The sequence below is a fragment of the Orbicella faveolata genome, unplaced genomic scaffold, assembly GCF_042242905.1.
Source record: "Orbicella faveolata isolate gen_17 unplaced genomic scaffold, um_ofav_v1 contig_34, whole genome shotgun sequence".
Lineage (NCBI taxonomy): Eukaryota > Metazoa > Cnidaria > Anthozoa > Scleractinia > Merulinidae > Orbicella > Orbicella faveolata.
Window position 1 is genome coordinate 20,859,015 of NW_028301563.1, and position 13,719 is coordinate 20,872,733.

At 38.4% G+C, this 13,719-nt stretch overlaps 1 protein-coding gene across 3 annotated transcripts in view; it reads right to left on the bottom strand.

Moving 5' to 3' along the window:
* Positions 1–208: 208 nt before the first annotated feature.
* LOC110064072 (uncharacterized) overlaps positions 209–13,719 on the bottom strand; it is a 40,895-nt gene continuing 27,384 nt past the window's right edge. For all 3 annotated transcript variants that reach the window (XM_089299011.1, XM_089299012.1, XM_089299010.1), the window contains 8 exons: positions 12,663–12,931; positions 12,400–12,481; positions 10,204–10,311; positions 8,527–8,637; positions 8,104–8,145; positions 7,007–7,126; positions 5,718–5,825; positions 209–2,358 (listed from right to left, as the gene is read on the bottom strand). In XM_089299011.1, the coding sequence (XP_089155137.1) occupies positions 2,249–2,358; positions 5,718–5,825; positions 7,007–7,126; positions 8,104–8,145; positions 8,527–8,637; positions 10,204–10,311; positions 12,400–12,481; positions 12,663–12,931 (950 nt within the window). In that variant the 3' untranslated portion in view covers positions 209–2,248. The remainder of the gene's footprint in view (positions 2,359–5,717; positions 5,826–7,006; positions 7,127–8,103; positions 8,146–8,526; positions 8,638–10,203; positions 10,312–12,399; positions 12,482–12,662; positions 12,932–13,719) is intronic.

The window sequence follows — 13,719 nt, forward strand, 5'->3', positions numbered from 1 at the left end:
TGACTAACAACTTTAAGATCCTAAAGAAATGTCAGGGAAAGTTCGATTGCTTGATCCACGAAATGTTGTGGATTCGCAAGAAGAAACCGAGCCTTAACACACAGTCAGACTCCATTCGCGCAAAAGTATTTGTTTAGGCTTTGAACAGACACTGAACTCATTACCAATGTTTGACACCTCATTGGAATGAACATGAACATTGAACAGCTATCTTAATCTTAATTTATTCAATTTCGCACCTCTACCATTGGTATAAATTAGTTTACTTTTCGCACTAATATTTTTTAACTTGAAAATGGTGCCAGGATGACACCGAAACGTCGTTGCTCAGTTTTTTCGCTAATCTTTATTGTTAACTGTAATTAATATAACTGTAAAAAAAGAATATCGATGTAAGTGTATCGTGGTTGGATATCCATCTCAAAGCTGTTATTACGTGTGCTGTAAAGGTCCATCAGCCCTGAAAAGAAGAAGCTCCCCATGCCTTCAATCACCTTGTCAAAATAACGGCCGATGCTACGATACCGCCAAGGGTTATCAGTGTCAGTGTCCTGAAGGTTAAAGTGGCAGACGATGTGAAAGTAAGCCTGCTTTTAAAATGCTGTTTTGGTTAGCTGAATACAAACCGGAAAATTCATGCTAAAATAGCTCTATATTAAGAGCTTGTAGAATTATAAAGCTTATACTCTACGTTTGTTTATTTTTTTTAGTTCATGATCTGAAATATAAATGCACCGATTCTGATCCAGAACAATGCCCACTTTGGGCAAAAAAGGGAGAGTGTCAAAACAATTCGAGATGGATGTTTAAAAACTGCAAAAAGAACTGCAAAGGTGAAGAGTGTGGTACGTCTATCTGTGGAAAGTCTAGCCTTAGTTATTTACAAGAATCGAGCGACGCAAACAAAACCCACCCTCAGCATGGATGGCTAAACTTACATATTAAATCTGGTTCTCATATTCCGCTGACCTACCTGCGGCGTAGACGCCGGTTGCAACTAACAACGTTCGGCGATCTGTTTCAGTGGGGCCCCGGCGCATCTTGCCATGGATCGTCGACGTACTCTAATTGGCGAGAAATGCAAATCGAATTGGCGCATTTTCAACCATTCCACCTGCAAATATTGATCGAATCGTCTAACTGGAGTACGTTGCGTCTGCAGATGATGTTCGCATAAAATATTTTCATCGCCGATAACTGCCCAACTTCGCAGGCAAGCCGGCGGTCAATGCCTGGGACAAATTATGATTCGGCGTTAGATGTTCACATATTCCGTGACGGCTTCCCAGGTATGTCGGTGGCCTATGAGAACCAGGCTTTAGCGGCCTACGTTCTAGACGTCTCGTACAGCTTGCTAAACGGTTAGCTAGACTACCGTGGTTTTATATTGTAAATAACTTTATATCAAGGCATGCGTTCAAAACAAGGCCCAACACTGCACGAGCTCTGCTTGCATCTCGGCTAGACTACCGTGGTTATATACTGTAAATACCTTTGTACTGTAAATACCATAGATCACAGATGACGTCAAAATGTAGTAAGAACAAAAACATGGCACACGTAGCCTGCGAACAAGCTCCCGTCGAGGACCAAAAAAATATTTGGCGAGCACTAAACAGAAGAATGAGCGAAGCGATCGGGGCGGGACAGGGGAGCCTCCCTCGCTTCGTTCGGGCTCACCGGGAGCCTGTTCGCAGGCTAAGCACACGAGGCGATAGCCCCTGATGTTTTTACCACATTTTGAAGTCTTCTGTGATCTATTGCTGATCAGACGTAGAGCAAACTATGGCGAGCTTTGCCGTAAAGGAGAACAATCATTGTATCGTTATTACCATAATGTTGATTTGCGCGCTAACTAATTTAAAGTGAAATTAGTCAAAATCAAAATAAAAGGTTAATAGCAATTAAACATCACATCGCAATATCAGTAACAACATTGTTTTTGGACTATATATTAATACTTGGCCTGTATTGCAAGTGATGCCACACTATAGAGCTAAACATCATATACTCTAATATACGTAACGAGTCCACTGTTAGTCCTCCGAACTGATTAAACTCTCATTATTATAGGAGAAAAAATCCATAAGACATCTGTAAAATTTAATGTCAGACTGTTTTATCCATTAAATCTACTATAAATAGTCCCACATAAACTATGAAATGTAGCGATGATACTCTAACGTTCTAAAGACAAGATGATCACGGCAAGTCAAGCTCCACATGAGGCATAGCGAGCATGGTGAGTTTAACATTTATTGCAGCTCTTTTTACACTGCTCCCTCATGAAATCTTGGTTCTTGCCGCACTCTCCAAGTTGCGCCCACCGTCCACACTTTACATGGTTGTTCCCGCAAGCTTTAAATAAACAAAATGAAAAAAAAATTCAGCTTATTCATATTGCAAGGTTTCTTGAAAATTTTTGAATTGCCGTTTGGAGCAAGGGCAGTTTTGTTAACCATCGCATGGTGACATTTTGTTACCTAGTACACAATGAAGAAGCTAGTTTAAAGGAGTAGTAACTGTCCTTTTATGTGGTAATTATATATATGAGTTTCAAATACCGAATAGCAAGACAGCTTATTACAATTTAGAACCCATAGTGGATCAATATCAAGGTAGTGTCTATATGATTTGGATGTACCTGAAACAATAAGGGTGTGTAAAAATGCTGAAACCCTTTCCATTTATATAATAACCCAAGTCATTCTCACATTTTGATTGGTTTTCGCCTATGATCTATTAGAGGACAGACGCACGATTGACGTCATCACTACAAAGTTTTTCCCTCTGTGTTTTAAAATGGCGGAAAGTTTTAAGAATTTAGATATACCTCTTACTAACCGAATTCGAGGTCCGTACTGTAAGTTACGGACCGAGTTTTTTCCCCTTCGATTTATGGCCCAAGCGCGAAGCGCGCGGGTCATAAATCGAAGGGGAAAAAACGATCGAGGATCCGTAACTTACAGTACGGACCGAGAAGACGAGGTTAGTAAGATATTTATCATATCTCTAGTGTGTGCCTGACGAGTTCGGAAACGATTTCTGTTCACGCGGACTCGGAATGGCTTCAAATTTCTGACGAGTCAGTTTGAAACCGTTTTTAAGTCGTTAGCACGCTTTATTACATAATTTAGAGTATAAGAAAGTTTTAAACTTTCACTTGCTATAAAAGTTAAGAACACTTATCGATAAATCACGAAACATTTCGGCAACAAAACCAACTTTAAATTTTAGCGGGCCGTACTGGAGAGTACGGCCCGCTAAATTGACCAATCACAGCGCTTCTACTAACTGAGAGATATAATAAAATATTTTACGTGACTGGGCAAAAGATAAGGTACAAAAAGTTCCTGTTGAGGCATTTAACAGGTACGAGAAGCAGGAATAAGAAAGATAAAGCCGTTTCTTTTTTGGAAAATGATTCAGGAAAAATACTCGGGCAGTCTCAGTCGACAGTCGAGCTAGACTAAACCAAGCACAAAATTGGTCTTGGTAAGCCGACAACCATTGCTTTATCTCGAATTTAACAAACGTAACGGACAAAATGTTTATGAGATTAATTTATTTAAAAAGTCAACTTTTTTTAGTCTCAAAATAGCTGTTGACACACTGATTGATGTCAGGAACGAAACATCAACACATCACTTCATCAAACCTGTTAAAATAAACACATAACCTTGCTTTCCGATGCGAATGCTCCAGTCCGTTTCGGGGCACAGTAGCAAGCAAAGTATAGCTCACTACAGCTCACGGCCAACTGTATCGCAGCTAGAAGGTGTCTCCGACACTATTTCAAACGGATTTGAGAATCACCAACCACAGAGGATACAAATTTCCAGCGTCACTAACGCTCCTTTCATTCAGAACTCGAATCGAATAGCCTCCAGATTGACCGCAACCGCAAGTTTTCCGAGCGTATTTTTTCAACTCCAGCAACATTCAATACAACGTCCAAGCTTTTTGGCTCATAGGAATGCTCTGATGACCAAAAATGACTTGACTTTTCCAGCATTTTCTTTAAGATTTGCAGATTTCGCAGTTCAATTTTGCTTTCGCTGTAAGTTTTCATTCCACGAGAAGTGACGGTCGAGTCAAGTTTGATAGTGACGTGATTTTCCTGGACCAATCACAGTTCTTTGCTACGCATAGCAACCAATGATATTGCTTCATTTTGTATAGACAATAGATTACGTCAAATGGCTTTTTTTGTGTTCGCCAAAGTGGGCAAACGCCGGCTTTCGAGTTATGTTGAAAGATTTTGAATTAAAAAAAGGCTTTATCTGTAATAGTTTGTTTCGTTATTATATAAAACAAATAGATTCCATGTTCCCGTGCGTCTGTTTAGTAACAGATCACAGAAGACGTCAAAGTGTAGTAAGAACATCAGTGACACACTCGGCTATCGCCTCGTGAGCCACTTTTTTGTTCTTACCACATTTTGACTTCATCTGTGATCTATTACTGAACAGACGCACGGCAACATGGAATCGATTTGTTACGCATACCGCAATGTTGCGGTGTCTTTATTCCTACATAGTCTTACAGTGGGCGTACATTGTTAGAGAATGCTTATATAAAATATTCCACTTGATACTTATCACAGCAGATCTGTATCCATTGTAAGGTTTGAAAAGAACGAAACTATCCGAGGGGCAATTTGCGGTATGTTTTCAGTCTAATCGTTATTACGCTTTGCTAAGACTCAGTAGGACTACTCCTCTCCTTTCAAGTTAGACCACTGATTACCGTAAACACCGGTGGAGAAGCCACAACTTTTTACTCAAATTGATCGTAACGAATCGAGGATGCATCGTATCTGTAAAAACATCAGGACAACGTGCCGAGCATTTGCAAAAATTAGCATTTGCAAAAATTAACATTTTCCATCGAAAATTTGTAGCTATGTATCGCAAACTAAAAAGGACTTCATAAAAAGTTACCATGGTAGGCGCTGATCATTGCTTTCCCAAGCTTGGTGGCTCCTAGAAGAGTCCTAAGCTTACATAAACTTTCATTTCTTGCTGTTAAATATCATTAACCTTCGTTATAAAATCCTTTATCCCTTTATCCATTCCGCCACAAAGCTATTTACAGTGTCGCTGTACTTCGATCAAATAGACTTTGTTTACGGTACTCTTACATTAAGTCAGTGAACAGGTACCGTAGCATGATGTGGACAACGAAAGTGAGGCAGGAGCCTATCGTTAATCTATTTTATATCCGCGATACTTGGGATTATGCTTGAAAAATTTAATTTCACGAGACCCTTGAACGAATGATCTTTAAAAAAAGAGCCATTAAATAAGAATGAAAACTCCCTCGGAATTAATTTAAAAAATCCTTACATTGTTGATGAAATTAAAATTCTCAATATACTTTTAGCAAAATGCGATGTTCCACATCTTTCCTTATTTAGACATGATGATAGAAGTGAATGCAGCCATAACACTACTGGAAAAATTGCTACTGAAATATGGCTACTTTTGGACATCTAATTACTACTCTTACTTACTTCCCCCCTTAATTTTGTGGCACTTTATCTGAAAATTGACAAAGTGACTGTATGTTAGTAATGCGGGCGAGGATTGTTACTCATGCTACACAAGAGAAGGAAAGGTGAAGGGTGAGAGAGGGACAGAAAAAAGGAAAGAAAGAAGCTAAATTTAGAAAATAAATATCTTGACTCTGCAGTACCTGGAAGAACACGAACTTACCACAAACATGGCAGCTTTTCTGACAGTTTTTCAACATCCAGTCCTTGTTCTTGATACATTCTCCTTTGCCTGCCCATTCGGGACACTTCAGCCAATTGTCCTTACAGACTGGAAAATAGAAGTGTGCCGTCAAAATAAATTTAATATTCGTGGCATAACTGATTATGAAAGATTTTTTTTCTTTTTCCCAAATAATTCTTTGTGTTCGTTACATTGGATGTGCAGAAGAAAAAATATCACCGAACACAACTTTAACAGGAAGTAATTATCAATTAGATTATCGCCTCAAGATTATTGTCTGAGATGAGAGCTGATGAAGTCTCAGGCCAAATCAACTATCACGTCATAGAATTCCAGAAAAATAACAAACTAGCGTTAATAATTGAGGAGACGAAAACAGCGATTTAATTTCTTTTTATTGAATGAGAAAACATACAATTTAATTTGTCTCCGACCACAAAGCGCCAAACCTGCAAACTGCGCACGCAAATTCATTCATTGAAAATCAGAGCAAGCTAGAAATATCGTTTACATGCATTTCTTTCCTTTTCCTGATTTAGCTTATTACAGTAATAAGTCTCTGAGGTCACAATAAACAGAGAAGAGGAAATTAGAGTTCAAAAATCCTCTGTATTTCCGAGAACTCTCATGTTAATCACTGATAGACTTGCCCAACCGACAAAGATTCTCATTAAAATACTATGTGGTTTCTAATACGCATGATCTTTTTAGTGATGAATCACGACAGAGTTATAAGCAAATGGGATGAAATTCGCAGCTTAGGCTTCAAATCATGATATTCCGATCATAGAGCAGTTTCCCTACTCTCCGACCCCACCGTTCTGCTGTAAAGTTACTGCGTTGGTTTCTTGAGAGAGGGACTGACAAGCTCACTGAAGTCTTTCAGAGCCTATATTAGCCAGCTTGCTCAGGCTTCCTGTTAGACCTTCACAGCTACCGTAGCTGCCCCGGGACATCAGCCCCACTGTACTTCCACTCGGACAGGCAATCACATACTCCACTGATGCCCCAACATCCCACGAACGAGGACACAGTTAATGGATGAAGTTTGGAAAGTGAATGCGCACATAAACAAAGCAAGGTATGTATTTGCCTCACTCAAACCCTTTTGGTACTCTAGAAAGCTAAGATCTACCGAAAAACCAAACTGAGGTTATTGTTAAGGTATATACCTTACGTATGGATCAGGTGGAATGCTGAAAAATAGGACAGGAAATAGCTTAGAAGATTGAGGGTTTTTTTTTTGCAAGTTACGGTGAGTTTATTACCACAGATTCCGCAGCTCAGAGCACAATTCGTGGACATATAGGATGGATTCCTCGAACACTGGCCGTTCTTCTTCCAAATCGGACACTGTAATTCGTCGTTATCCTTGCACATCGGTGGTTCTGTGTTAAAGAAAGATGAAGAGATCACAATACGTTCGACAACTGTTCTCAGCCAATCAGGGCAAATATAGAGCGTCGAAAATAAAGCGATTGGTTTAGCATCAAAGACGCTACACGATTGGCTTAAAAGACTCGCGCCACTTTTTCATCCAATCAGAAGTAAAACCAAAACCAGTCATGATTCACTCACACACGCTTTCCCGCGCTCCGTGTCAACTACCTGTAATTACTTCGAGTTTTGATTGGTTGACTAGATTGTCTGTCTTCTTTGAGATTGGGCAGAGTGATAATCTCGGTTTTGGTGTTAAGACACTCAATCGAAAACCGCTCTATTACATTTTGAGACAATAAATGTCAACGCCAACGACAAGTATCATGATTAATCAATCAATGGCGTTGGTTTATGTTTTTAAAGCGTTCAATTCCATTAAATTTTCCCACATTTTACTTTTGAAATCCTAAGTCCTCTAGTTGCCTGTTTCTTGGTTTTACGTATTACGACAGTTCAGTATATAGTGTTTTCACATGACGTTACGGTAGTCATATTGGTGTCCCAAAACAATGAAACGTTGGCATGTTGGTGTATCAAACCAATCCTGTGGGAATCAAACTCTTTTCTTATGTAAACACTTTGCTAGCCACGTGAATAAAGTCTCTCTATTAGGAAACTAATGGAGCCATTGTTATTAGTTATGTATACTTCGAATCAAATCATAAAATATAATTACTTAACTTAGCTCAGTACATAGAATACAATATAGATAGATTACATTAAAGATGAATAAAAATAACTATGAATTATTAGTTAGTAAGTAAGGATAATGCGCTCTTCACTTTTGACTCTTCTGTCATGCGCTTCATGTTCTCTGCTCGTTAAGGAAAGGCAGGGCGGCCACGTCGACGTTTTTCCTTTTTTATCACATTGGTGAGAGAGGGTTGCAATATCTGCGTTATAAATTGCAGAAAACGATGCGTACCTGAATTACCCACTTGGGGTATCCGCAAACCCGTAGGTGGATCTGCAAGTAGGAAACAGAACTGAATTAGTTGAACAAACTGCAATTTGCTGTGGTTTTGAAAGCCGTGACTGTTTTTCAGTTCTTGTGAGCTAACAACAAGGACAGGTCAAAAAAATTCACCTCACAATATCATTTATTGGGTCAATGGCACGTGAAGGTAATATGAACCTTTTTATCGTAATTTTTCTATCCAGCATTACTGCCTTCAATGCCAACGAACCTGAGCCTAACATCACCTTTTCATTGAACTCTGCAAGTGATGCAATCCACATAACTTCATTAATCATGATGGACTTAAAAAGGAAGGTCTTCGTTTCAATACTTTCAGCAATTTTTGGCATAGCAATATATTTGCATAATTAACTCTGTGTGAGTACTTACGGCAAACTTTACAGCTCTTCTTGCAGTTCACACGCATGTAGGCAGTATTTTTTGAGCAGCCGTTCGGTTGAGCAGCCCACGCTGGACAGTTGGCGTTGTCGTCTTTGCATTCTGTGATGCGAAACAGGAATCAACAAAGAATATTTAGTCTCTTGGGGAGAACTGAAATCAGTTATTCAATCAATATTAAGGTAATTAGTCTGAAATAAAAGTGACAATAGATTTTTGTTCAAACTTTGTTCACTGAATATTTGTCATATGATAACTTCAATTTTGAAATAAAAAAGGGGGGTGCCCATGCTCATTAAGGAGCATTGAGGCATTGGAAATGCCTCATTTTGGCATTATTTAATGCTTATTATAAAGACGCATTCCCAGTAATTGTAAAATCTTTGTGAGCCCAGACTCATAAGAACATGCATTAAACTACAGTCAATACATTGTGTCGGACACAACTAAACATTTTAACTTTGATTCAGACAGAAAGCTAAATCTTTGATTAAAAATTTGAACCAAATTTCTTGACGTGGTTACCGACTGCAAAGAAAAGACCACAGTGTATCTGCTTTTTTTCTTATTGATTCAATTTTCAGCGATAGAAATTAGATCAGTCTTTTCTCACGCAAAGCTTATTTTTTTATTTTTTTTTTTTTGTATTTTATTGTTTTTATTTGTAAGTTTTGCAATGGACAAGCAAAGAGATACTGTAATGCTAGTTTTACAATTTTACATTAAAAAGGGATACACACACACACACAAAAAGAAGAAAATGGGAGGTAAAGAAGCCTATTACAATGTAAATATAAATAGATCTCTACATACGTCATCACAAAACATAAACTAAATTAGCTGGAGCAAGGTAGAAATTTGTTCCATTTTTTATAATGTTTTACCAATTTATTGCTGTTAGCTGCAATTTTCTGTTCAATCTGGCAAGTTGCTTTAACCTTGGCTATGAAGACCTTTAGAGAAGGATGTATGATATTTAATTTACAGTTATAAATATAATATTTAGCTAATAAAATAATATGATTTAGAATATGAAAGTCTTCTGCGACATTGAATACTCCAAAGATAACATTTTCTAGCGTTAAGGATGTCGAGATTACCTTTTTTTCAGAAATCCAGGAACAAAGCAACTGCCAGAAAGATTTTGTTACATTGCAATGAAAGAATAAGTGCTCAGGGGACTCGACTTCTGTTTGACAAAAGGCGCAAAGTGGAGAGTCAATCATTTTAAGTCTGAATAACTAATCATAAGCTTTGCGTGAAAAATTATTCACGCAAAGCTTATGATTAGTTGATTACAATGATTAGAAAAAAAATTGGGGTGCCCGTGCTCGTTGGTGAGCCAGAGCCATTTTTCAACTGACAGAGCTCAATATCAGGGCAAATCCGCCATGTTTTCAATGTGCGCGTGCACGAACGCGCACTAATGACGCCATAAATTATGCGCAGTAAGGATGCGCAATGCAAATGTGAGGAATCACGTTAATGGGGCGAGAGATGTTCAGTAAAAATGAAAATACAATAAGTGCTGCAGTAATGTGGCAAAAATGGTTGTAAAGAAAAAGGGTAAATTCCTTTATGCCGGTATTGCAACCAAAACAATTCACTTTAGCTAGTGTAAGAGACTAAAAGTAAATGGTCTATTGGAGTCTCCGCAGACCATCCTACCACATGTGTCGCAGCTTCTGGCACAATGCTTGCTCATAAACTTGACATATTTCTTACAATCCCCTTCTGCCTTCCATTTTGAACACGACACGTAGTCATCCTGGCAAGCTAGGGAAATAAAGTTTAAAAAAGACAAATTATAATTGCTACGTCCACTCCCAACCCGCGTGATAGCCATACTTATAAAGTAAATAAATGGAAACATGCTAATAGAATAATTGCCACACGCATGTATTTCAGCCCATGTATTTCCTTCCCATTACATGGAAATTACTACCTTCCATATGAACATGGCACAGTTCAAGAAGAAGTACATAAGCAATCGAGTCCTCTAGACCTGGTTATTAAAAGGGTCACGCAAATTATCTTGAAACCTTTGAGCACTGTCCGTCCAAGAGGGGGAAGTCAAGGCGGGGGGGTACATCCATAGAATATTTGACATTTTAGCGGAAAGTATGTTGTTTTAGCTCTTTCCTCGACTACCCGTAATAAAAATATGGTAGTCATAAACGTCTGAATATCTGGTATCTTTCGTCATCATGTTGTCATGCTTATCATTATTAAAAACTGGATCATTGAATAATGAAATTCGAGAGCTTTCATTGGCTAAACCAGCATGAGTCATGAGCAGTATACCATGCTCTACAAATATGCGAGCGTACGCGTGATTTTTTATCTTTATTTTAGTTTAGTTTCTATATTTTGGAGGTGTTTTTATCTTTATTTTAGTTTAGTTTCTCTATTTTGGGGGCGTTTTTAATAAAACAATTATTCCACTCGTACTTGTTGGATATGAGATGATTATAGCCAATGAATGAGTTGCCAGTAATCGGATACCCGTGTTTGCGAAAAGAACTCTGGGATCGTCAGGGAGCAAACATTGCAAGTCCCTAGAAGGAAATGTATGGCGAAAAGCTGTTTCGACGCCCAAAAACATTGTTTTGGGGAGAGATCAACGCTTTTTCGCCTTTGTTTTATCGCAAATGGATTTTGGCAATGTTGATACATGGAAAATGTAAGTTTTTGTTTGAATAACCGTGAAATAAGTGATAAAATTTACCGATAGACTCCCTTTTGCTTGCGTGAGGTTTATTGTGAAATACATTGAAGAGAATATTGAAATTTCAATACACGCCTAATCTCGAGAGGCTACCCGGAGCAAATGGTAGAAAAGACCCTCCGAGAAGTTAAATATTAAGACAGAAAAGAAGCTCTAAAACAGAAATCGAAAATTGCAGAAGGAACTACTACCCCTTGTGTCGGGCAATTTTACTCAACCGTCAATACCAAACTTTGGAAAGCATCATCACGCACAAATGGCACTTTCAAATACAAATACTCAGAGATATATTCAGGGAGCTACCCTTGATCTGTTATAGAAAAGGAAAATCACTGAAATACGTGCTTGTAAAAGCAAAACAAAGGCTTTGAGCAACACTAGTAGCCACACAGCATGAGTCGCGCGGACTCATTTGTCATTAAATCAACCCCAGACAGTACAATAATCGCCATAATCGCTTATTTCCAGTATTATTTGTACGACTAAGCTTTCAAATAAGCCAAAAGTAGCCTGTACACAACTTAAAAGGCTTTACGGGGTTATTTCCTCTCGATTTACACCTAATTAATTTTGTAATATTTTCAGACCATTACGCGATGTAGATTTCACAATAAACTTCACGCAAGCAACGGAGTTTATCGGTAGATTTTGTCACATATTTCACGGTTATTCAAAGAAAAACTTACATATTCCACATATCAACATTGCTCAAATCCATTTGCGATAAAAACGACGACGAAAAAGCGTTGATCTCTCTCAAAAATCGTTTTCTTGTACCTCGAAACAACTTTTCGCCATACATTTCCTTCTAGCGACTAGCAATGTTTGCCCCCTGGCGATCCCAGAGTTCTTCGCGCAAACACGGGTATCCGATTACTGGCAACTCATTCATTCTACGCGCCTCGTTACTGATCTACCATCTCTTATCCAACGCGCGCTCGTGCGCTTATTACAAAATATTCTTAGATACTTACTGTTTGATTACTATTATTATTATTATTATTATTGTTGTTGTTGTTGTTGTTATTATTATTGTTGTTGTTATTATTATTATTATTATTATTATTATTATTATTATGACTCGCATATTTACAATTTTGATTGTTTGTTCTTTTTATACCGTCGTGAAAACTTACAGCAAAGTCCGGGATCGATGTACACGTCATCAATAGCAAAGTCGGAGTATCCTGGCTGGCCTACCTGAGCAATGATTTTGATCTATTATAACAAAAGAAAGTTAATTAACATACAAAAGTTCCCACTGCGTAAGCTGAAGTTGTTACGGAAGGCAGCGATGAATCCAAAAATTTAAGACTTAATTTCTTATTCAAAAATCACGTCTTAACTTATTTGTTGGCTTGTTTACACCCATGATAATTGCATTGTTTGTCTATATTACCTGAAATTTGGCTCCCTCTGGAACATCTAGGCTGACTTTGGCCCCAATCCAATGAACACCTTGATCTCCTGACCGGAAGAAAATAGTTGCAGCTTTTCCCCAACGTCGCTGCAGCGTTACTAAAAGTGAGCCCATTGTTTTACCATACATGGTATAAAAGAATTTCATGCACTGACCGCCTTTAGGAGCAGTCAACCAACGTGGGCTCTCAAGAATAGCGCGACTCCCAGCTTGAGCAGGTGCAGAGGACTCCACGTATAGATAAAAACCTAGAGAGATGTGAATGTAGAAATAACATTAGGTATTAAATAAAATACCACTAATCTTTCCATGTTTATCATTTAATTAGGACTAAAGTTTCCGCTATAAAAAAAAAATAAAACTGCGGTAAAATGTAGGTTATAAGCTCTCTCTCCTCCAGCGTAAAAGATCTCCTGGTTACCGTCCCATCTGTCCATTATTTTAAAAAGACATTACACTACTTCGACGCTAACCACGTCCAATCAGAGTGGCATTAGTTCATCTAGAGTAACGGTAAAGGTAATGGTAGTTCTTAAAAGGCGTGTTTTTTGAACTTCAACCTGAGCGGAAATCATTAAGTGAGCTAGAAGAAACGTGTTTGCCAGCCGATGGTGTTTTTGGTCTGGTCCTTTGGGACTGATTCGTCAGTTTGGTCGTGACGTTATAAGCTGTAAGATTCGCGAAAATCCCAGCGAGGGATTCGAACCAATGACATATACCGGTTGGTCGCTCTAGCCAATGAGCCACGGCGAGACTCCCGGTGATTCTAATGATATGAGTGTCACAGTGGTGGCCATCTGTGGTAAGTTTCGATCCGTCTAATGTTTACTCAGATTAAGTCATTACTGACGACGCTTTAACGTGATAAAATTCATTGCCAAGACGACGCGTCTAGTTAATTCCTTCGAAATTCCTTTCCCGTCTGTGAAAATGATGTGTTTAATTTAAACTTCAAGCTTCAACGGGATTCGAACCCGCCGCAACTGTTCCTCAAGACTGCACGTCTCAATTACTTAAGTTGTGTATTAAACATTGA